This window comes from Onychostoma macrolepis, chromosome 06, assembly GCF_012432095.1.
Source record: "Onychostoma macrolepis isolate SWU-2019 chromosome 06, ASM1243209v1, whole genome shotgun sequence".
Lineage (NCBI taxonomy): Eukaryota > Metazoa > Chordata > Actinopteri > Cypriniformes > Cyprinidae > Onychostoma > Onychostoma macrolepis.
The window spans coordinates 28,894,671-28,919,765 of record NC_081160.1 but is presented as its reverse complement, the minus strand read 5'-3'; the positions used below and the strand labels follow the sequence as shown (position 1 = coordinate 28,919,765).

The window sequence follows — 25,095 nt, the reverse complement described above, 5'->3', positions numbered from 1 at the left end:
TATGTGAGCTACTGAAATGAGCCACACTGTGAAACAGCCAATCAGAGCAGAGCTCAGCATTATTATTCATGACCCTTCCAAATAAGGTAATCACAGACCATTTAACTCTAGGGACAAATCCTAGTATTGTAAATGGACATGTAAAACCGTTTTTGGAAAAACTTTGGCCTTACCTAAGCCACATACCTTCTGTAGATATCAGAGAACAATTTAAAATATTGTATCAATGCTTTCTAGGGCACCTTTAATGAGCACAAGTGACTTCTTTCAAAAATCTTGCCAACCCTGCACTGTATTTTTTGAACTGTATATATTCATATCTATTCAGATTTCGATATTTTCCTTATTTCATTTTAACTGAACATACAACAAGCTTCACATATACTGATAATAAAAAAATGATCTGCAAGTTTCAACATAGTATTAATGACCTTTAAAGTCTGCGTATTGCATAACCACCTTAAAATGTCAGAACAACTTCACTCTTTGCTGTCAAAGAAGGGCTTAATAGATTAATGCAACATTTATGTGCTTCGCTTACAACGAATGAAGGATACAAGGGATTTCTGCACTTAAATCGCTCTTCTGAGTTTCTGCAAATTACTCGAGCAAATGCTCCATGTCCACAGCTAGCGACAGCTCGATTGAAAGTGCTTCCCTGGCTGCTCCAGATCCACTAACTTGATCTAAACACCATGATGACACAGTCGATATGATTGTGATCATTACAAAATGGGAAGTAAACACGTGCGGATATGCTTCAGCGCGAGGCTTCTCGCCCCGTGGCAGCTATAATCAGGCCACCCAATCTCATTCTCGATAATAAAACAATTACGGGCTCTGTTGTACCACAGACCCGCTCGTAAAACGCAGCAGCGCTTTAAAGCCTGACATGAGCAAGGCTACATTGGTCACCAATTTGTTTCACAGTGGTTAAAATGCTAATGAAGCCAAGGCATCAGAAAGGTGAAATTACAATGTCTCATTGAGTGCTGAATTGGATTCAAACTAAGATTTTTTTTAAGCAAGTTCATTGTTGCATACGGTTTGTGCAGGTCTAAAAATTAGTTTCATTTGAATAATTTATCTTCTTTTTTCATTCTGTTTCCCAGGGCTACCACAGACCAAGGCACTACATAGCCACACAAGGTAATTAACAAAACACATAACAAAGGCACAGCATCGGCAAAACCAAGATAAGTCTTCTGACATGAACACGATCTATGCATCTGTCACTACATGGAAAATTATAAGTATGATTAATTAGAATATCTAAACTTAATGTAGGCTTTTGAATGTTATAAATAAAGCATGCATCTGTGTGATATGCTGAGTCACATTGTTTATACATGCAGCTTTATAGCCTAGCAAATTCATTTTGCACTTCATAGGCTTCTGATTTATAAATGAGGTTGTTTCTTAGCTTTATTGGTTGTATTTAGTGTAAAAAGTTTGGTAAATTAAGTTGAATGTCACCCTAATTGAAATCCTGTTTGTTTTTATGCAAATTAAGCACTGCTAAATATCAGCATAGCTCTGCTAGAAATAGTTCAATTTGTAATATTTAATTTTCAAAAAGTTATCACCCCCTTAAATAGTCCCAGTGTAGTTAGCTGTTTTAACAGTTGTTAATGTAGACAGTTAACTAGTTTAGTTATCACTTTACTGCAGTTTGCACATCTGCATAGAAAAAAAAAATGAAAATGACTTACTTTTAATACATATTTTTAGGATTTGATTTGGGGAAAAATTTAGATGTTCACACATGGGTTTACTCTTTTGCAAGAACCAACTCACACCATAAAGTGAACAGTTTAAAGGATTAGTTGACCCAAAAAAGAACATTTGCTAGAAATGTACTCCCCCATAGGCCATTCGAGATGTGGATGAGTTTGTTTCTTCATCAGAACAGTGTAATCCGCAATTACTTGTGGATTGTTGTGATGTTTTTCTCAGCTGTTTGGACTCTCATTCTGACGGCACCCATTCACTGCATAGGATCCGTTGGTGAGCAAGTGATGTAATGCTACATTTCTCCAAATCTGTTCCGATGAAGAAACAAACTCGTAGTATAACTTGGATGACCTGAGGCCGGTTTTCAGCAAATTTTTATTTTTGGCCAAACAAGCCAAAATATCTTTCCACTCGAGTTTTTACAGGCCACATTGTCACTTTTTTTACTTGAATAAAAAATATTAGACAAAATAAGAAACTGCAATAATATTATTAGTGCAAAATAAAAAATAAACTGTAAAGTTACGATACTAAGTACTTTAGATTGGTTAACCATCTTCAGACGAAAAACTGACCTATGATACTTGCTTGCATACTAGCGTGCACTAATGTGGGCATTTATGCTGGTCTGCGATGCTCTTTCCCTCAGGGACTGTCTGTGAATCCATCTTATTTCTAGTTGTTTTGTGAGTATTGCATGATCTTCTAAATTTGTCCCTCCTCCTCTCCTGTAGGCCCCATGCAGGAAACCGTGAGGGATTTCTGGAGGATGATTTGGCAAGAGAATTCTGCCAGTATCGTCATGGTAACCAACCTGGTGGAAGTGGGCAGGGTAGGGTTCTTGTAATTATCTCTTCCCTTAATAAATATCACAGGATTAAGAATGTTATTTACGAAGTGCTCCTCCAATTGCTACACATTTAATTACGGTCTCACGGTTAAACGGAGTGTATATTTAAATCTGTGAGGTGGGTGCGTGTGCAATGATTTTGGAAGTAACATCTAGCAAGAAATCCATGCAAATGTGCAATATGTTTCTGGATCTCAAGGAATAGAGCATAGCAAGCAACATCAAGGTCTTGGGTTCCATTCCTGTACACATCTTGGATGCTCCTACAACTAGCATTGATGGTTCCATGAAAATCCTTTAACATCCATGGAACCACTCCATTCCACAAAAGATTCTCTATAATAGAAAAAGATTTTTTATATACAAGGGAAACTTCAAGCGAGTGAGTCAAGCATTTTGGAGGACATCCTATAATCGAGCACAATTAGGTGCACAAGTCCTTCACAACATTCCCAACGAGAGCCGTTTGATGTCACGTTGAGTGTAATTGAGCGGTGTTCAATGATTGGCTCCAGTGAACTCGGACCACAGGGGTCGTTCATTCAGAGATAACATCCTGTCTGACAGGTGGCCAATTACACCTCTCTGTTTTCAAAATGTCATCAGGGACTTGTTTAATAATACTGTTTCTGCAAATGCCAATTTGACTTAGACCTTGCTGTAAAATAGAGTAATACCCAGACAAATTAAGATGCAGGTGTTGTGTGATAATGTGTTCGTGTGGGTTCCTATGTGTCCATAAAGGTGAAATGTGTCCGATATTGGCCTGACGAGACCGAGGTGTATGGAGACATCAAAGTGACGCTGATTGAAACGGAGCCTCTTGCAGAATATGTGATCAGGACTTTTACTGTTCAGAAGGTAAAAACCCATCCTCCATCTATACTCATGTGAAATATTTCAGGTTTCTCAGTGGTTTCACTTTCATTGCTCAGGTGTTCTCAATTTCCTCTTATCAGTTTAGATACAAATGATTCTAAAATGGAATTTTCTAAAATGTCATGTAATATGCATATATGTAATTAAATGTTTAATATACAATTTAAGAATATTTATAGAAAATAAAAAGAATGTTAAAAAAAATAAAACATAATCTAATAAATTTAAAAATTAGAAAGAAAATATACATACGTATAATACATGTATACATATTTATACATACATATAAAATACATATATACATAATAAATATTCAATTATTTTTAAATTTGTGTGTGTGTTTAATGGGATGAGAAAAATAAACTTGAAAATTTTTGTTTTACTTTTAAAATAAACTTTTTAGCACCCTCTGCATGCACCTCTTCATCTAGTCTAATGTTCATCCATACCATATGAATCATCAGCTTGAGTTTAAGCCAATAATGCATCTCTCACTCAATCAGTTTTATTGTTCTTATCATTCAGGAACAGCTTGACGTCAGATCTGCAGAAATTAAAAAAAACCTAACCACACTTACAAACAAACTTTACGAGATCTTAACATAAGCCAACAGACAATATTTTGCAACGAAAGCGAATCGCAGAGAAAGCTCTTAGGAGCGGGTAGAGTTTTGTTGTTGAGTGTTATAATCCAAACAGAACAGATGTAGGGAAGCTTTGATAGTGGGAGAAATTAGTGTTTGGGAGTTGTTTTTGAGGGGGAGAGCGCAGTCTGGAACAGCATGTCATCAGCAACTTTCTTAAATCACTCAATCCATCTGTCTCACGAGGCTGCCGCCTTTCAAACGCTTCCTCAACTTTGAAAGAGAGTTGTTAGGGTACATCCTCCTCTCGGCGCATAGTTGTGCTTCATAATGAGTGGGAGCAGAAAATGACTAGAGATGTTTTCTGGTTCTTCTTAGACAGCAATGAGATCAAATGGATATATCAAACAGGGACTTTTGCTTAAGTCTTCTGATTCTCAGATGTTTCTCCAGAGAAAGGGCCCTCGAAATCTTGTCTTGTCAAGAGTTTGCTAAAATCTTGAAAATATGTCTAATGAAAACATGTCTGGGTCACATGTCTAGTTAAGTTATTTAATCAAGGATTTATGTGCATTTATATATTTTATTTTTATAGATTATAAAGGTTTATGTATATACAGAACAATTAAAGTTTGTTTGGTTTGCATTGTCATTTTTTGAAAATTAAGAACATTTTCCCCAAAATCTATCCATCTATCCATCCATCCATCTATCCATCTGTCTATATTTTCCTCTTGGAGAGATCTGTGACTCAAATCCCACATACTATAGTATTGTGGATTTCAAGAGTTTCATGGTCAAATGGTTTAATTAGTCGTTCAAGAAGATGATCAATTATAAAAGGTGATAATAATATTCAACGTTGGATTGACTCCTTCATAAGACCATTCTTGAGTGGCTTTGTGTGTGTCTAGTTATGGATTTCATTCCCAAGTGTTAGATATCAGAGAGTCTTCTGTTTTTTTTTTTTTCTTTTAAAGCTTTTGTTACCTCTCGTCATCTTTAGCAGCTCAGTTACACACACACACACACACACTCTCCAGACTCATACACACACACAAGCTGCAGTAAACGGCTACACGGGTCCTTGCTTGGTGGTATCAGCACCTCCAGGCACGGATTACGCCGCTCTCAATCCCAAATTATAATTAAAAGCTTATCAGAGCATTAAGTGCTAGTAAGGAAGTAAGGGTAAAATGTTTCTACTGTAACACAACAGTGCTCACACTGATCGAATGTGTAGTTGTGCAGTGGTTCAAACACTGACCATGAGGCCCTGAATGACATTTTTTGCTCTAATTTTAGAGAAAATCAAAGTTCTAAATGTTACAGTGATGCCTTGACTTATTCCATGATACCATAATTATATGAGGCCTCAACAATAAAGATCCTGCAGGATCAATAGTTCAGCAGTTCCTTATTTTATTTTATTTATTTATTTTATCAGGTTATCCATAATGTTGTGCCCATAGTATTTACACTGTATACACTGCCAAAAAATACCACATGGTGTTGATTGTTATTGACATGCATTTATTGGGTCTGGTAATCCTAGCCATCTTCTGTGATAATCACCTACCTGTTACCCTCAGATGACGACACCTGTTGATATTAAGCTCACCACATGCTCCTGTTTGCAGAAGGGTCACCATGAGATTCGAGAAATCCGGCAGTTCCATTTCACCAGCTGGCCAGATCACGGCGTTCCCTGCTACGCCACAGGCCTGCTGGGCTTCATCCGCCAGGTCAAGTTCCTCAATCCTCCAGATGCAGGACCCATCGTGGTACACTGCAGGTGTGCTCCTATCTAAACCTCTCTTGCATCATTGCATCTCTACGGTCCCTTTCTCACTCTTCTTACATACATTTATTGCAAGTCAAAGGTTCTGGTTTAAAGTTGGACTGATGATGTGATTATGAATCTACAATGAGAGGTCCATTGATTATTTAAATAAGACAAACTCTCTGAGGGCTCTCAGTGGCTGCTATGAATATACTGTAATATTTTTAAATGCTGGTGTAGGTTTGTTTACTTGTCCTTGGGCTGCTCTGTGTAGTTTTTTAATATGGATGTCACTAGATAAAAAAAAAAAATGTAATATAAAATTTCAATATAAAAAATTATTAATTTTATTTGCTACCATTTTAGAATAAAACTAGCCGATTAAGGCTATGCAGTTGCTAAGGTTTTCTGAGAGGTTGCTTACTGGCTAAAGTTAAAAGAGTCCATGTACTGCACTATTGTTGTTATAACTAAAACTATTAAAAAATAATATTGAGTAGTTGAAATAAAGCACAAAACTACATTACAAATCCTTAAATGAAAACTGAAAATATAACAATAAAAGCTCATTTCAAATATTCTAAACAAAATAAACTAAAAATGAAACTAATAACACTGATTAACTAAAAACTTAAAATGAAAAAGAAATATGAAAATAAAAGCGAATTTAAAATATTATTATTAATAATATAATGGTTTTTAAATAAATCTAAAAAATAACTTTTGACTCTACATGTGATCTTGCAGATGATACTTTTACATGTTGAGCTTCCGTGATGTTAAATTCTGCCATACAAACATTGCCGTTCAGAAGCTCTTGCTCCATCATTTACTGATAAACGAGAGCATCTTTAGTTAGTGTAGAACCAATTGAAACCATTTTAATGTGAAATTAGGTGAATGCATTGATTTTATGTAATGTATTTAAACTAGTGCTGTCAAACGATTAATCGCGATTAATCGCATCCAAAATAAACGTTTTTGTTTACATAATATGTTTGTGTACTGTGTACATTTATTATGTATATATAAATACACACGCATGCATTTATATATTTCAGAAAAATTTTATGTTTATAAATTAAATATATTTATTTATAATATAAATTATATGAATATAAATATAGACATGTCAATATTTTCAAAATATATACTGTATGTGTGTGTATTTATATATACAAAATAAATATACACAGAACACACACATATTATGCAAACAAAAACTTTTATTTTGGATGTGATTAATCGTTTGACAGCACTAGTTTAAACATTTACTTTATCGCAAACGTTTGACAGTCCAGATGAACGCTTGCTGGCAGCGTAACTAACTTCTCATGTAACAGTGAAAGAACCCAGGGAGATACAAGAGAAGACGATTTTCACACATATACATGAGCACTCACACATTCTCACACTAACGTAGGATGCTTCGGCACATGGATAGACATTCACCCATGAATCTGTCCACAACATGCCCACGTGCTCACAGATGGATGCATGGATAGACAGACTCGCTCTCACAATTGTGGGGAGTAATTGGGGGCCGTGTGGGAAGAAGGTTTGAGAATGAAAGGTGACAGCAGGAGACTGTGAAGTGGCAGTGTAAATTTGCAGTCGGCCCTGCAATCCCAGAGACGAAGCAGATGTGACAAAGAAACTTTCAGAGCGGATTAGCCCAAGTGTCAGGGGCTACTGGTGCCGAGATTAAGATTTTGATTCAAGCAGTAGTTTTTCAGAACGTTCCAAACATTGTTTCTTACTTCCATGAAACACAAAAGGAGTTTTAGCAGAATTTCCTGGCTGCTCGCAACAGGTTTGATGTCAGTAATAGGATATGTGAGAAACAATAATGTTGGTCACTGTAGTTTTATGATCAAAGCTCTGTAGTTTATATTGTGGGAGACAAAAAATAATAATAATTTAATTAAACGCACATTAATGATTGTTGCTTCAGTCTTGTGAATGTTCATCTTGAAATATTACTAACAATATTAAATGTAGTCTTATCTTTTACTAAAAGGTCAATCAAACACCAGAAGGCATGTAGTAGATTGAGTACAACTGTTTTTCTGCAACGTATAGATCATATTGATCATTTAGATGCTTTAGAAATGTGCGTATCAATTATGATTCAGTAGGCTTTTCTAATGAAAACTTCTGGTAATTTGGGGATGATGATAATAGTGAGCGAATAGTAACAACTGAGGATGTGAGGGGTAAAGGACATCCTGCCTGGCTCTCCCTCTCTGTCCCTTACTTTCTTTTTGTCAGTTGTTTACCACTCGTACCATTAATCACTGTGAGTGACAGCCAATCTGTGACACCATGGAGTTGCTCTGTATTTGTGTGTGTGTGTGTGTCGTTTTAGACTGACTGATGGCACATCTTCTGTCCAAATGCTCTTTTACACACACAAGCATCTTGGTCTGCCAGAGCCTTGTTTTCGTAACACCTAACATTTGGATCTTAGCAGAAATCTCAGTCTTATGAATGTGTTGTGTGTGGGGGTCAGGTTTTGGCCATGTTGTGAGGACAGAATGTCCCCAGAAACATAGTAAAAACTTAAAATCATGACATGTACAGTGTGGAGACCCACCAAATTCCTGCAAGAAAAATGAAAAGAAATAAATAACTAAATAAATTCAAGGGCTAGGGTTATATTATTAAATATAAATATATAAACATTTATTTGTATTTAATAATAAATGAACATATAGAATAAGTCTCTTATGCTCACAAAAGCTGCATTTATTTGTTCAAAAATACAGTAAAAACAGTAATATTGTAAGTAGCATTGTGAAATATTATAAATAAGAAAAAACAGTTTTCTGTTTTAATATATACAGTATACTGTATATTTTCAGCAGCCAGCATCACATGATCCTACAGATATCCTTCTAATATGCTCATTTGCTTTACAAACAAACAGTTGTGCTTCTTAATATTTTTGTGGTAATTGTACTGTTTTTCTTTGAATAGATACCGTTTCTGAAATATAATTTTGTACAATTATTAATGTCACTTCATTTGCAGTCTTACAGCGGAAATGGAGCTGGTAGAAGGTTATCATTAGGTCAAAAGTCTCATGTAAACCTGTTCTGTATTTTCCGCAGTGCCGGTGCTGGAAGAACAGGCTGTTTCATTGCAGTGGACATTATGTTGGACATGGCAGAGAGTGAAGGTGTGGTGGACATCTTCAACTGCATCAGAGAGCTGCGCTCACAGAGAGTCAACATGGTCCAGACAGAGGTGAGCAGAACGACAAGAGTTTGTCATTCGGCCAGCCAGATTATGCACAAACTTATATACTCATTCATTCATTCATTAAATGATTCATTCTTTCACACACGCAGTCGCTTACTTACCCGTTCACTATTTTCAGAACCTTGCTCACACTCACAAAGCCTTTTACTAAGCTCTCCAGTCTGTGAAGATGATATTGAAGCCATCTATTTTCAGCTTAAAACTGGGAGATAACCTTTCTCTTCCCTACATTAATCTCCACACTGTAACATCAAAACAGCCAGAACATGAACTTGCCTCGGCTCTGACAGGCAGATTCCCTACCAAGAATTTACTGGATGTTGGAATTCAAAGTCATGCCCCCTAGTGGTGGATGAAAATTAGTATTGCACTATTGCACTATTTTTAATGCAACAATTAGACACAATAAATATAAAAGATTAAATGGTTTATTTTACATTTCCTATTTTACAAGTGTTAATTGTTTTTTTAAAAATCAGCCTTTAAGCCTTGAAAATCATTCAAGCATTTGACGTGAAAAACTGATGAATTATTAACAGAATAATTTTTTAGCACAATGATGATTTATTTCTATTATTTATACTCATAATAAATAATTATTATTATTATTATTGATGTTTAAATAATAATTCTTGTTATTTATTCTCACTTGACTATATCAAGTGAACATGGCGTTTTATTCGATCCATTCTAATGTTCCATGTTTTTTGGATGTATGCTTTTAAAAGACTAACACTAAACACAGTGGTGGTGATAATGGCTTCTGGGAGGCAATTTGTGTCAGCCTGCAGCTCCATTCAGAGATAATCCTCCACAGACACAACACACAGCAATTAATCTTTAAAAGGGTTTTTCCTTGTCTTTTGTCCTCAGCCCTCCGCAGAAGTGCTCACCAGGTTATGGAGTAATAGGTACGAGAGGTCAACCCAGCTTGACTTTAGCTTAGTGTGGATCAAAGGCCTACATTAGCGTTCAAACCTTTAAGCCGGAGGCATTGTTGAGTTAAAATATGGATAATTCCAGCCCATATTCGGAGCTGGGGTTTAAGAAGGAGTTTAATATTAGCTGCAGGATGGGGGACGGTGCTTTGAGTGCCCCCTTGATCTAATTTTTAAGGCCGCTGTTGGAACGGTTTAGGGGGACGTTGCTGCCACCGCAGGATTTCAGCATCAGAAGCTGCAGCGCTGTAATCCATGTAAAACATCCCTGAGGCTGGAGTCATTTCGCCATCAGCAGATTGAGCTTCATGCATCAGTATTCATGCACCGCTCTCATACTAACGTTTGTGCGGAGTATCGACTCCATATTTCCCTTATGATTTGCTATGATGCTGTGCGGCGGTCGCTCTCAGCTTGAGGTCGGGCTCTTTAAACGTATGTGTTTGGATGTTCATGAATTATGTAGATTGGGTGGTTTGAAGATGTAAAACTTTAAATCAAACCCTTAATTATTTTAGAGCTGTGTTTTATTATTGTTTTTATTATAAAAAAATTGGTGCTAAAATGCCAAAGGGAGGTTTTCTCATGTGACCTACAAGCTACCAGCCATTTCAATCATTTTGAATCAGCAAGATAATTAAAAGTATCTTCAATAGGGTTGAATTGTAAATCTGAAATCTGAGAAAAAAAAAAAAAAAGTATGTCTTATGCACACCAAGGCTGTGTTTATTTGATACATACAGATTGCATTGATTTGATACAAACAAATGATTTTAAACTTGGTGCATTCATATATGCTCTTAACATGATATTAGCATGTCTTACCATGAGTGTACCACTGTGTTTTCTGTAAGTGTTGATATCTGTCTCTCTCTCTGCAGGAGCAGTATGTGTTTGTGCACGATGCCATTCTGGAAGCGTGTTTGTGTGGGAACACGGCTATCCCAGTGTGTGAATTCAGAGCCATCTACTACAACATCAGCAGACTGGACCCTCAGACCAACTCCAGCCAGATCAAAGATGAGTTTCAGGTGAGCCGTTTACACAAATAGATCCATTTCTACCAAAATAATGTCGTTTTTTCCTATGTAGATTGCTTCTAAAATGTGAACATACCATCAATACAACAGTTAACATTTTGCACAGCAAAACAATAAGTGAATTAATATGTCCAGAGGGAAAATTGCTTTTTCATAACCCAAAAGTACAGACCTAAAACATTACTGTGAATAGCATACCTCGGATCATTTAGTCTTTGAAGAACTTGATGAGAAATGTTTGAGTTCATAGTAAGTTCATAGTCTTAGTCAATGTCTGTGACATTGTAGAGATCTGATTTCTCATATCTTTCTCCATTTGTTCTTCATTCATTCTCATTAGAGTCTAGGAAGAGCAAATGAGATACTAAGCAGATGTCATTTGTGATTGATCTTTCCTCTGAGTCTTAAAAACAGTGGGAACATGCTTTTTTTTTAAAAAACTTCATGCTTCGTGTTCCTGCAGCTCTTTAAACTATAATCAGCGAGATACACGAGCAGCCCACGTGGAGGCCTAATTTACTGAATCCTCCAAGGTTTTTGCTGTCGATTGGTAGTACTGCATTATGGCTGAAGGCCTCGCAGCTATTTCTAACAACTTTATCAAGCTCTCTGGTGTGATTTCTTCATGATTACTCCTGAATTCAAAGTGCTCTTAAATAAGTCAATCGGCAAAGCACGACAGCATCCTTAACCCATTTAGATGAGGCAGGTGAGTAGACATGGTGACTCAAACGTCAAGGGAGAAAGGGTTTCTTTTCGAGCCATCAACGAGGAGCTGGAGCCCCATAAAGCCCAGAGCTGAGCTATTTCTTTTCATGGTGCCTTTATGTTTTGTATTCCCTGTGAAATGAGCGAGTCGCTACCATCTGAGTGGGAAGCAAAGCTTCAGATCTGTGAGGTGTCTCATAAAATATGATGAATATGTTTCTATCTTTCTTTCCTCCCAGATCTTTCGTTTTCTATCTAGCGCTGCATCATTCTCTCTTGTAAGCCATTTTGCACTGTCTGTCTCTCTCCCTCAACGTCTCTGTTCTTCAGTCTGTCTTATACATAAGCAATGACTGACCTTCGGTTTACTAAAATATTTGCATTGCTTGTGGTTGGACCAGAAATGGTTTTTAAACGCACCATTTTTCCCCAAGTAAGCCCAAGAGCAGCCTAATGTTTTTCTATGTTTTAAAGGTGTATGTTACAGTCCTCCTTGTCTTCTTTTTCAGACTCTGAATATAGTGACACCGCGTGTCCGTCCGGAGGACTGCAGCGTAGGTCTGCTCCCGCGTAACCACGATAAGAACCGCAGCATGGACGTCCTCGCGGTGGACCGCTGCCTGCCTTTCCTCATTTCTGTTGATGGCGAATCCAGCAATTACATCAATGCAGCATTGATGGATGTAAGTTTGATCGCTTTTGTTAGAAGTCACCTGGCCTACTTTGTTTAATTGAAAAATCTGATCACACTGTATTTTAAGGTCCAATTTTTGCTATTAATAAACCATTGCTTATGACTTTTGTCAATAACCTCCTAATTTGCTGCTTAGAAATCGTTAGTTTAGGTATTGATTAGAGATGTAGAATATGGTCATACAGAATATGTGCTTTATAAGTACTAATAAAAAGCCAATATGTTAATAATAGGCATGCTAAAAAGCAACCAGTTAATAGTGTGAACTGGTCCCTATAGTAAAGTGTTACCAAAAATCTAGTATAATTGCATTCTGTTGTCAATCTTGCACTGAACTTTAAAGGGGCCATATTACATTTCTTTCCACTTATAATAGCCAAACATAATTTGTAATTTCACAATTTAGTCCAAATTTAGCTATTAATTTATTTTGCATCCTCTTTTATACATTTCGGATTAAATGGGCCGAGAGTTTTCGAGATTTAAACTATAAAAGAGCATTCAGAATTACCACAAATAAATTGCTGGCAGTTGCCATTTTGCTATACTTTTGTTCGCAGATCTTCGCTGTCTGAACTCTGGAGAACCTTTTTTCTAATGTAGCTTGAAACTAGAATTAGAGTCAAGCTACTCTTTTGAAAAGGTAGCTAGCTATAAGCTACTAACAAGTAGCTAGCTGAAGTTACATATGAGACACAACACTATAAGGGTTTTGAGCGAATAAACTCAGTTAGAATGATAACATCAAATCATGACATCAAAATGTGTATTATATACAACCAAACAATATTTTGCAATAAATATCATGTAGGGACTTTCAATTTATTCAGTGTGTTCAATTACAAGGATGTCCAAACAAACTGGAATAAATCAATCAATCACTGAAATAAATCAAATGTTCTATTGTGAAGTATTAGAGGAGCATTTAGAATGAATTTAGTCACTCGCATGAATCAGACTAGAAGCATACATCTTGAGACAGATGACAACGAGTGTGATATTAAATATTTTGCATTGCCTCATCAATTTTATCTAGTCACAAATATGAACATTTAAAAGTGTCGTTTTTTTGCTGCTCAGTGTCGATAAATGGTTTATTTGAACTAAGAAGAAATTTATTTTAGTTTTAAAACTTGCAGTATTTTTACAGTAAATAACTATATTATAGTAACATTACAGAGCTCGCCTTAGTACACTCTGATAAACTCCAGGTAAGCAGAGCAAAACGGTCTGGAGATCTCATATAAACAAGCCAATTTAACAGAGTACAAGATTAGATCACATCTCCGTAATCTCCACACATAGATCATAATCACACTCGTACCATAAACCAGCATCTTCACTCAGCATCCAAAAAGGATAATCAAGACAGAAGACATGCACCTCAGATAAAGAACAACAAGATGAAAAGAAGATAAGCAGCAAATGAAATGAACGGCCGTGTGTGTTTGTCTCAAACGAAGCCTCGGCAGTCCATGTCAATGAATCCCTTGGCAAGGTTATCACTCAGTCTCTGTCTTTCCTGTCCCTCTGCAGGTCTCCATTTAGTTTAGGTCATTACACATGTGAGGCACGTTGGGATGTGTTGGGTTCAGGCACATCTTCAGTGCTGGAAGGAAGAGTTAACTTGCTCTGTTATTGATTGTCCTAGAGCCACAAACAGCCGGCGGCTTTCATTGTAACGCAGCACCCTCTGCCCAACACTGTGGCCGACTTCTGGAGGCTAGTGTTCGACTACAACTGCTCCACTATTGTGATGCTGAATGAAATGGATGCTGCACAGGTATGTGAAGTACTTGACCCTCACCACCATTTGTTATCTGTTGCAATTGGATGTTGGAAGATGGGATTTATTTTCCTCATAGTGTTGTATTGATTTTTGTGGATGACGCTTAATCTAGAAAGGAGGGCAAATCCAAAAAATGCAGCCTAAATTAAAGTTTTTTTATGCACACATTAATATAAATGATGTTTTATATAAAGTATATGCTGAAATGAATGCGTTTATTCAGCAAGCACACATTACATTGATCATTATTCTGAAAATGGATTCTACAGAAATATTAAGCAGCACAACCGTTTTAATAATATTAATAAATGTTTCTTGAGCAGCAAATCAGCATATTAGAAAGATTTCTGAAGGATCATGTGACATTCAATACTGGAGTAATGATGCTGAAAATTCAGCTTTTCCAATAATAATAAATTGCATTTTAAAAATATTTTCAAATGCAAAACTGCCATTTTAAATTGTAATAATATATCACAGTATTGCTTAATTTACTGTATTTTTGTTCAAATAAATATAGCCTTGTTGAGTGTAAAAATAGTACAAACACTTAGCTTTAGAATGGTAGTGTATATATGCAATATAACTAATATACTGTGTGTGTGTATATATATATATATATATATATGATTCATTTGTTTAGTTTCAATAAATGGTCTTTTTTCACTTCTAAAGTGTAAAGAGTTCTAAATTCACAGTATATTTTCAAAGTATAACAAACTCTTTTATCTCAGAAGCTCAAGGGAAATTTGGTTCATTATGATGTGACTCGTTTAAGTTTGAGTGAGTAAGTGAGGGATCATTGGAACAGATTTATTTGGCGTACTGCAATTTGAGTTTAGATTTGTGGACTTTAGAATTATTGAGTTGTTTCCATTTTCTCTTGCACTCTTTAGATTTCAACTTCATGAACTCTTAAGTACATTATCGAGTCATGTTGTCTGAATGTGGACTTCCGTTCAGTGTGCTTATTTGCTGTAATTCTCTCCCTCGCTACAGCTCTGCATGCAGTACTGGCCAGAGAAAGGCTCCTGCTGCTACGGCCCCATTCAGGTTGAATTCATCTCCGCTGACATTGACGAGGATATTATCAATCGCATTTTTAGGATCTGCAACATGGCACGGGTAAGTGGGGTCAGTGGACAGGGAAGGGACTGCAGTTTAGTGGCTCTTTGGGACTCAGTTGAGTGACTGAGGCAGAAATGTGTTCATTGATTTGCTTCTCACTCCATCATTTGATCCTTTGTTGATACACAGACTCCAACCAGGTCTGCCAGATCTTTTTTGGCCTCAGTGCAAATTTTATATATGCACTACTGTTCAAAGGTTTTTAAAGCTTTTTTTTTAAAAATGTTTTTGAATCAAATCTTTTATGCGTACAGAGGCTGCATTTATTTGATCAAAAATTCAGTAAACTGTAACATTGTGAAATATTATTACAATTTAATATAACTGTTTTCTATTTGAATATGTTTTAAAATGTAATTTATTCATGTGATGACACAGCTGAATTTTCATCATCATTACACTAGTCTTCAATGTCACATAATCCTTCAGAAATTATGATTTGATGCTCAAGAAGCATTTTTGGTCCCACTTTATATTAGGTGGCCTTAACTACTATGTACTTACATTTAAATTAATTATTTGGTACAATGCACTTATTGTATACATATATTTTAAAAAAATACCTGTATGTAGTTACATCTGTAATTAATTTCTGTAATTACATTTATAATTACTCTGTTGACCCATCCCTTATACCTTAACCCACCCTTAAACCTACCCATACCACCAAACCTGTCCCTAACCTTACCCGTATCCCACTTCAATAGCGGTAGAAATGTTTTGCAATACAATAAGTACATTGTAATTATTTTTTGATGCAAGTACATAAAAAACCTAATATAAAGTGGGACCGCATTTTTTATTATTTTCAATGTTGAAAACAGTTGTTCTTCTAAATATTTTAGGCAGAACAACACCATATAAGCATGATAGCTTTGCAGAAACTGTGATACATATAAATCCAGTTCATGAAAAAAAAAAAACTTCCAAGCAACATTTCTGTAGCAAAAGATAAGTTTAAATAAGTGTGCATTTTCACTTGCCGCCAAACAGATGCTTGTGAACAGAAGTCACGTTGACCTGAGAAACCATAGCAACAGCTGCTTAAATTATTCCTGTAAAATGATTTGTTAACAAGCACTGTCATTATTTATCAAAAATCTGTAGTTTAAAACTTTAATCTGCAGAGTTTTTTTAAAAAGATGTAGTAGGTTTTTTTTTTTTTGGTTTTTTTTGCCATTAGCTACCAAATTGAAGTGGAAGAAATACTGATGGTTTTCAAACAGTTTCCTGATGATGAACCTCAAGCCAAGTTGAACCCCCTGAAAGTGTCAATCCATCCTTTCTATGAAATCCTAGAGCTCAAGAAGAGATCAAAATTCACTTCAGTCACTTTGATTTGGCTCCTAATGTGACAGTAAATCAACAGCGGCTGAGATTATGACCCTGAGTTAGTGATGTGAGAAATTATGTCATAAACCAGAAACAGGCCTCGACTATATAGTCCTTCTCAATCCGCGTGATTTCAACACTCAGCACGTCATGCATCTTTGAACGCGATTCGTTCCGCCAGACACATATGCAAGAGCACAATAATCACATAAATATTTGACCACCATCCTGCCACAGCCGATAAAAGCCATTGCTGGTTTTTGTGCAGATTTTCTTCTTTTCCATGCGAGTTAGCTTGAGCTTTCTGTTCGTGCACATTAGCAGTCATTACTGAAGCTTGACGTGTTTTGAGCGTCAAACGTTTCAGAAGACTTACCCCACCTCCTCCTGCTTCCCTTCTCTTTTCTTCCCCCTCATTCTCTTTAACCGCCGGTGACAGGCGAGGTTTACCGGGTAGCTAATCAGTGCCGGCGCAGCATAGCGGCACAAAATAAATAAGTGCCACAGCATCACAAATTTGCCATGAAATGGCTCCATCGATGGCAAATTGTGTGTAATATGACTCTCATTTAGCTGATCTGGTCTGACTGCAGTATCCAGCTGACATCTCTGTTTGCTTTCGCTTCTTTTTTGATGCTTTATTTTTTGCTTTTCAGTGTCACTGCAAGAATTGGAGGTAGTGTGAATGTTATATATACAGACAAAATGGTTACAATCGTTTTCCAAACCAGCTTTCAGTTATTTATTGTTCCAAGGTTGCACTTTCAAAGCTCAGGAGGCTTGAGTGTTTTGTTAGGGTTTAATTTCAGTATCGATTTTGTTGCTTCTCCTAAAAACTGAGAAATAACAAATAAAAACATAAATCAATCAATAGTTCATATACACTAAAATATTGGTGTAGAAACAATTTTCAATCAGAAATTGCTAGTAAATTTCACCATTAATTACAAAACAATGGCAAGTAACATATAATTAATAATGAAATTAATGTAGAAAGACTGAAATGTATGTTTCTTGTAAAACATATTCCAGTCATTTTTATGTACAACTTTTTTTTTACAGTGTAAGAGTTATAGAGCTATAAAATGAATGTGAATAGCAGTTCAGACCATTTGTTGAGGAAAAATTTGATGAGAAATTTTGAGGGCTTTGAGACATTGTGGAGATCTCTTCTGAACCTCCCCATTTATCCAACCTGGTCTCATAAAAATACGTACCTCTGCGCACTTTTTGTGCGACACCGTTTTACGTACCTTGCTGCACGTTTCGCCGCAGTTTCAAATAGAAATGTCCACTGAGTGGCGCTAAAACACAGGTTCAATATGTAAACCCTGGCACGTTTTTATTACGTAGATATTGGTACGTATTGCTGTTTTATTATTACGTTGCTTCAGATACGTATTGCGGCGGTTCAGAATTCAAATATCCGGGGACTGTCGCCAAAGGTTAATGCTCTATTGTGTTGGAAATATGCCCTACACCAAATCCAGCCCTAAACCTACCCGATAGTGTTAACAAATGCAAAACTGACATAAAAACGTATCAGCTGATGCAACTCTGCCATTTGAACTTCCTTTTACGCAGATTTTAACTGCTTTGTCGAACCGTAGTTACACGGGATTCGAACCGGTGCTTCTCGTCTCTTAAGTCCGTCTCCGTACTCCGTGAGCTACCGAACAAACTTATCATCCATGAAAACCCATAGATATGAAGCTGGATGTGTGCGATGCTAACGTTCAAAAGTATCAGTTTTCAAATCTCCCAGCATATTAATATTGTTTTGAAGTCATAGCATGATATTCTTCAAGTAATTGTGCGAAAATTACGCTTTATTAATCGCAACTCTGTAAATTTGTGTGAAAGTGTTCATTTATTTTGGAAACTGCAGTGATATGTAGTTATTGGTACGTATTTCATGTCACGCTAAAAAGTGCACCCAGGTACGTAAATGCCATGAGACCAGGTAGCATTTATCTTAATTTAATCTCATTGCTAAGAGACAACTGAGATATTTAAATCAACATTATTATGAATAAGTAAAGTCAATTTCTATTTCGTTTGACTTTAAAAAGATGTCTTCATGTGGATTCTCTTGACTATGGGGTGTTGGTCTTATACTATAAGTTCAACACTTTCACTTTGTGAAACATAAGTTGACATAAATGTTTTCTGGATAAATGTTCTCAGAACGCCTCCTGTTTTCTTCCAGCCTCAAGATGGCTACCGGCTGGTCCAGCATTTCCAATATATTGGTTGGCCAGCGTACAGAGACACGCCACTGTCCAAACGCTCTATTCTGCAGCTGGTCAGACGATTGGCCAAGTGGCAGGAGCAGTATGACGGAGGAGACGGACGCACGGTGGTCCACTGTCTGTGAGTGTGACCTCCACAACACCAGCTCCATCATAAACACACAGCTGTTTTACATAAACCCGTAAACATGTTAATGTATGAACAAGTTAGTCTTGTTTGGAGAAACCCTGTGATGAGCAGTTTTGACAGAATAGAAACATAGCAAAACACATAGCAGGATAATGATAATCCACCTGAAATATAATGCATTTTTGATGACATATTAAATGCACATTCTATGTACTTAAAGGAATAGTTCACCCAGATATTTGCTGAAAATGTACTGACCTTCTGGCCATCCAAAATGTAGATGAGTTTGTTTCTTTATTAGAACAGATTTGGAGAAATTTAGCATTTCATCACTTGCTCACCAATGGATCCTCTGCAGTCAGAATGAGAGTCCAAACAGCTGATAAAAACATCACAATAATCCACACAACTTTAGTCCATCAATTAACATCTAGTAAAGCCAAAAGCTGCATTTTTGTAAGAAACAAATCAATTATTAAGATGTTTTTAACTCCAAATGTGTCCTTTTTGAAGTAACGTATCCTCAAGGCAAGGCAAGGCATGTGTATTTATATAGCACATTTCATACACAATGATAATTCAAAGTGCTTTACATAATAGAAATTCAAATAATCATTAAAAAAATCACAATTGTGTTTTTTTTTTTTTATGATTTAAAAATTGATTTAAAATGAATTAAAATTAAGAATAAAAAAATGATTAAACAAAATACAGTGCAGTAAGTTTGGATGTAGCACAGTGCTCATTCAGTTAATGCACACCTAAACAGATGAGTTTTGAGTCTATATTTAAATATGGCTATTGATTTAGCACATCTGATCTCTTCTGGAAGCTGGTTAAAACTGCAGGCGACATAATAGCTAAAAGTGGACTCCCCTTGTTTTGAGTGAACCCTTGGTATTTCAAGCTGACTTCATCCTAATGATCTCAGTGGTCTGCTTGGTTTATATTCTGTGAATATATCTGCAATGTATTTAGGTCCTAGGCCATTGAGTGATTTAAAAACAAGTGATAGTACTTTAAAATCAATCCTAAATGTAACTGGAAGCCAGTGTAAGGACCTGAGATGTTCTGGATTCCTCCAATAAACAAGTCGCCTCATCTGAATCAGGAGACAAATATGCACAGATCAAGCACCATTTACAAGTGAAAACTGTCCAAAACAGCCCTAAACAAATATGTGGATTTTGATGTGAGAGGACAACACGGGATGGACTTTTTCACTGGAAGAAGCCTTATGATGGATTACTATTATTATTAAAGTTCAAAAGTCTTGATGGATTTGTTTCTTACAAACACACAACTCTCATTCTGACGGCACCCATTTACTGCAGAGGATCCATTGGTGAGCAAGTGATATAAAGCTAAATGTCCCAAATCTGCTCCAATGAAGAAACTAACAAGTCGGATGGCGTGAGTATATTTTAAGCACGTTTTCATTATTGGGTGAACTATTCCTTTAACTGGAATAGACTGATTTCTCTATATATTTTAACATATTTAAGACACTGTCTGTTGTAGCTAATAATGAGTTTAATGAAGCAAATTTTGATCATTCAAGATGTATATTTCACAGCTTTTCACCAAAGTCTGTGTGCACTGTGAAGCAGTCGATACAGAATCGTAGATTAAAACTGCAGCTTTAAAAGGACTAAAGGATAAAACCGCACAGCCTTTGAGCCAAGGACAATCTTATCAGCGTCACAAATTAAAGCCAGAGAGATACAAAAGATCTGACAACTTCATTACTTTCCCATCACTGTCAAAAAAGTTCAGCTGTTGAATGCAGAGCAGTTTCCCCGAGAGAAATAATTTAAAAATGTCACAGTTATGCTGACATTCTGCAAACAGCAGGAATCTCTTTGAAGACAGTTCTCTACATGATTGTGTCATGTCATTGTCCTGATACCAATCAGGTGTTAAACTGACCCGTGATCAGTGCTAGTTATCTGATTTACCAGTAGTTCCGCAATGTCCTCTGTTCAAGCAAACATCCAGATTAAAAAAACGAGCCTTTTGCTGTCGTAATCTCAGTTCTGATGAAAACTCTACTTATAAACCGTGTGTAATGTGCCATCAGTGTTTGTGTTTTTCGAGGAAATGAAACTGTGAATGGCTGCACATTAAACTGAGATATTAGAAGCTATTTTTACATCTCAATAAAATGACACACTTCAAGGTTGGAGCCATGAGGCCTGTGATCTTCCGAAATGTTGCACAAGTCAAGCTGTGATTTTATGGGATATTAACTCTGCGTATCTGTGACATTATGGGATGTGTGATTTGTTTCTCATGCCTTATTGTTGTTGATCTCTTCAGGACCGGTGGAGGACGCAGCGGGACATTTTGTGCCATCTGTAGCATCTGTGAGATGATCCAGCAGCAGAACATCGTGGACGTGTTCCACACAGTAAAGACACTGAGGAACAACAAAGCCAACATGGTGGAGACAATGGTGAGCTATATGTATATCTCTCTGCTGTTTGACTCAAATAATGTAGAGTAGTGTCATGTTTGGTCAGTAAGATTCAGCAAGGATGCATTAAATTAATCAAAAGTGTTATAAAGGATTTCTATTTGAAATAAATTCGCTTCATTTGAATTTTTTTATTCATCAAAATTCAGCTTTGCATCATAAATTACATTTTAAAATATATTCAGATAGTTATTTTAAATTGTAGAATTGTTTTTACTGCATTTTTGAGCAGTGCAAATGTGTTTTAAGTAATATTGTGTTAATTTATGTGTATTAACGTATTTTTTGATACTTTAATTGAAATAAAAAACTCTTGTTAGCTGAATCATGTAATCCTATAAATATAAATGAGATGGCTTCAGTGAAGTAACTTTTTGTCAGTATCTTTCAGTTAGCTATTTGTAAAATGAAAGACCCTGTTAATTCACTTTTCTTTCCAGTATTCACATTTCAAAGGAAATAGGAAGTTTACATAGTCCAATGGTCTTTAGTTACATTGCATCCATTAACACACGTTGCCACTTGTTAGCTAGTCATTTAGAGATGGTATTATTTCTTTCTCTACGCTACTTCCAATCACAAGTCTTCTCTACGGGGAGCATTTTTGTGTTATGTTTTTTTGTTTGCCAGCATATGATTCCATCCTCATCGCTCTCAGTTCTCAACCAGATGAAGGCTTCCATATTCAGATACTCACTATCTTCAGGAATTTTGTTGGTGGTCTTGATGATTCCACTTGAAGCAACAGTTCCTTGAGTCTCCGCAGCATGTCTGAGACAGAAAAGGAGTGTAATTACTCGTTCACCTCAAACCCCTGAGAGTCACAGATGCACTTTCTGCAATTCTTGAGTGTAATAGGAGGCTGCTGCAGGTGCAGTTAGACATCTGTCCTGCACCTCTTCCGCCGACTGCACTCCAAACATCTCGCTCAGCTGGAGAGAACCGAAAAACTCCACAGCTGCGCGTCTGATGTGATGCTGGACCAAAATAGGACTAACGTCAGGTTACTTATGGCCATTAGACTAGAAATTTGTTGTTATTTGTACTCACTTCAAAAAAGAAATTCCTGTTTGTGAGTGCAGTCTCTTGAATTTATTTATGTATATTCATTCATTTTATTTCTCTATTAGATTCCTAATTTTTATTTATTTATTTGTAATGATTACAGCTAATTAATTTCCTCTAAGGCTAAGATTGATTGCATTGATTTTTAAAAAGTAATTTTTATTTATTTTTTAAAAATTGATTCTAGATAATTCTATTTATGCTTGCGATCTCTATTATAAACATGATATTATAATGAACCTAATGTTAACAAACTTTGTAAAAGTGGCCCTCTGACATCTAGACAGCTGATGAGACTGAGACTGAAGTTTCTCTCTTATAAGCAGATGTTTTTCCTCTAATAAAAGTGACTGTGTAATGATGGGGTTGCATTATTAACGCAGGGGTTGTAGGGAAATGTCCCCTGAGCGGCGTCTGCCTTTGAACTGCTAATGCATTGTTGCTATCGCTTCTGTTTTTGTTTAGGAGCAGTACAAATTCTGTTACGAGGTGGCTCTGGAAAGCTTGAATGCCTTCTGAAACAAGGGGGAAAACAAGCAAAGCAATCTTCTCTTCTTCCTCAGAATGACATGTCATCTCATCACAGACTCGTCATCGTTCAGTCTTTCCTGTGAGCTTCTGTCATGAGAACAGGAAACTAAAGTTCAACCCTTCGCTGTAAAATACTGTATAAATAAAACAAAACGTTATTTGCCATTTCTTTCTTCTTCTGTCAATGTCCAGCATCAGAGCGTGTATCCTGGACCGTGAAGTGATCTTGTACAGTCCTATTCCTTTTTAGCTATACGCCTTGAATGTTACCCATCAATGTAAAGAACAACGGTGAAGAAAAAAAAAAGCTTCTTTCTACATGCCAGCTGGGAATAACCAAATAGACTTTCCCTGAGCTCTGTACAGATTTAAAGAAAATACAAAAAAAAATTCAAAACAAAGCTTAAGCGAATTTGCAGAGAAACGTGAGGACGGATATTTTTGTTATTCTGATGATTTTTGTGGTTCCTCCCTTTGGTGCGTTTTCACTCTGCCTGCTTTCTCACACACTTACGCCGCTCGCCTACAGACCAGCATAAAGATTTCTCAAAGGTTGGACGTTTTGGGTAATATTTGTTCTATTGCCGTTCTGTCTTTTCTTTTAGTGTTTGTTCTTTCTAAAAATAGATGTTGCCATTTTGGTTTTGGTTTCATGATGTAGGCAGTGAATGTAAAAGATTAAATATGTATCTGAAGTATTTTCTGTTTGTCATTTGCACTTTATATGTCTGTTACCTCCAAGGGTGAATCTCACAAATAATGATATACTGTTGTATAATGAGAAATTATATTTAGCATCATGAAAATGGAGGCGATTTTGGACCAGTAATTGCTTAACTGTTAATAGTGTATTGTAACGCGAGAAAAATATTGTCAGGAATATGAAAATATACACTTAAAAATAAATACATAATTACTGTATTATATATATAAAATATGTTTTGTGAGATTCACCCCCAAAGTATTTGTATTTGTAAATCCTGTTGCATCATTTGATTTAAAGTGCCAATTTCTCACATTAAATAGAAGGACTGCCACCAAACCACAGACAAGATTCATATCATGAACAATGCGTAGCTGCATTTCCAACATTAAACAGCTGGCGACTCTTTTCTAAACCACAGTTTGGTTGAGAAGCTTTTCAAACGTCTGCATTTTTCAGTGTGATAAAAGCTAGTAAATTTAATTGTAAATCCAAGAGTTTTGCACGAAAACTGTGATATGACTGTGATATTTGTTTCTGAGCTTCTGAACCGTATTTTTTAGAATATATGAATGTTTCACTGAAAACCAGCCATCACACAAGGTTACGGCACTTACTCTTTTTTTGGACTGTCTTTTTTTGAATTTTCATGAATTCACTGCCTGCTTTTATGTTTTACTTCACTATATGTATTTTTACTTATTTTCAATGATTATTTATCATTTATTTGTCTAGCAAAGTGGTATATAGAGCTGGTGATTTCATGACCATGGTGGTTCTGTTGCTTGGAATTGTGATAACATTAATAAAGGGACCAAAATGTTGAACAGCAACTTTCCTGAAGCGCTGAATTTCTGTTTGTCGCTTCACTTACGATTAGAGGTGTAAAAAGTACTCAAATTGTACTCAAGTGAAGGTACAGATACTCAGTGAAAGGCCAAAAACATACTTGAGTAAAAGTAGAAAAGTACAACTTTAAATTGTACTCAAGTATTAAAAAAGTAGAAGTGCTTTTTTTTCTAACAGATATACAGAAGTTTTGTTAAAGGGAGAAAACAAAACAAAATGCACAGGTCAAACGCATACATCTAGTGCAACGACAACATTTAAAATGCAGCACAGTGGAACATACACACAAATACAGGGAAAAGGATTTAAATTAAACTCTATCCTTTCCACCCTCATGCCATCATATATATATATATATGTATATAT

The 25,095-nt window shown here is 36.1% G+C and overlaps 1 protein-coding gene across 15 annotated transcripts in view; it reads left to right on the top strand.

Moving 5' to 3' along the window:
• ptprt (protein tyrosine phosphatase receptor type T) overlaps positions 1-24,707 on the top strand; it is a 259,836-nt gene extending 235,129 nt beyond the window's left edge. For all 15 annotated transcript variants that reach the window (XM_058778885.1, XM_058778893.1, XM_058778891.1 and 12 more), the window contains 12 exons: positions 1,113-1,149; positions 2,469-2,566; positions 3,329-3,445; positions 5,688-5,842; positions 8,944-9,079; positions 10,914-11,063; positions 12,290-12,463; positions 14,126-14,257; positions 15,263-15,388; positions 18,933-19,096; positions 21,425-21,560; positions 23,112-24,707. In XM_058778885.1, the coding sequence (XP_058634868.1) occupies positions 1,113-1,149; positions 2,469-2,566; positions 3,329-3,445; positions 5,688-5,842; positions 8,944-9,079; positions 10,914-11,063; positions 12,290-12,463; positions 14,126-14,257; positions 15,263-15,388; positions 18,933-19,096; positions 21,425-21,560; positions 23,112-23,165 (1,479 nt within the window). In that variant the 3' untranslated portion in view covers positions 23,166-24,707. The remainder of the gene's footprint in view (positions 1-1,112; positions 1,150-2,468; positions 2,567-3,328; positions 3,446-5,687; positions 5,843-8,943; positions 9,080-10,913; positions 11,064-12,289; positions 12,464-14,125; positions 14,258-15,262; positions 15,389-18,932; positions 19,097-21,424; positions 21,561-23,111) is intronic.
• Positions 24,708-25,095: the final 388 nt, after the last annotated feature.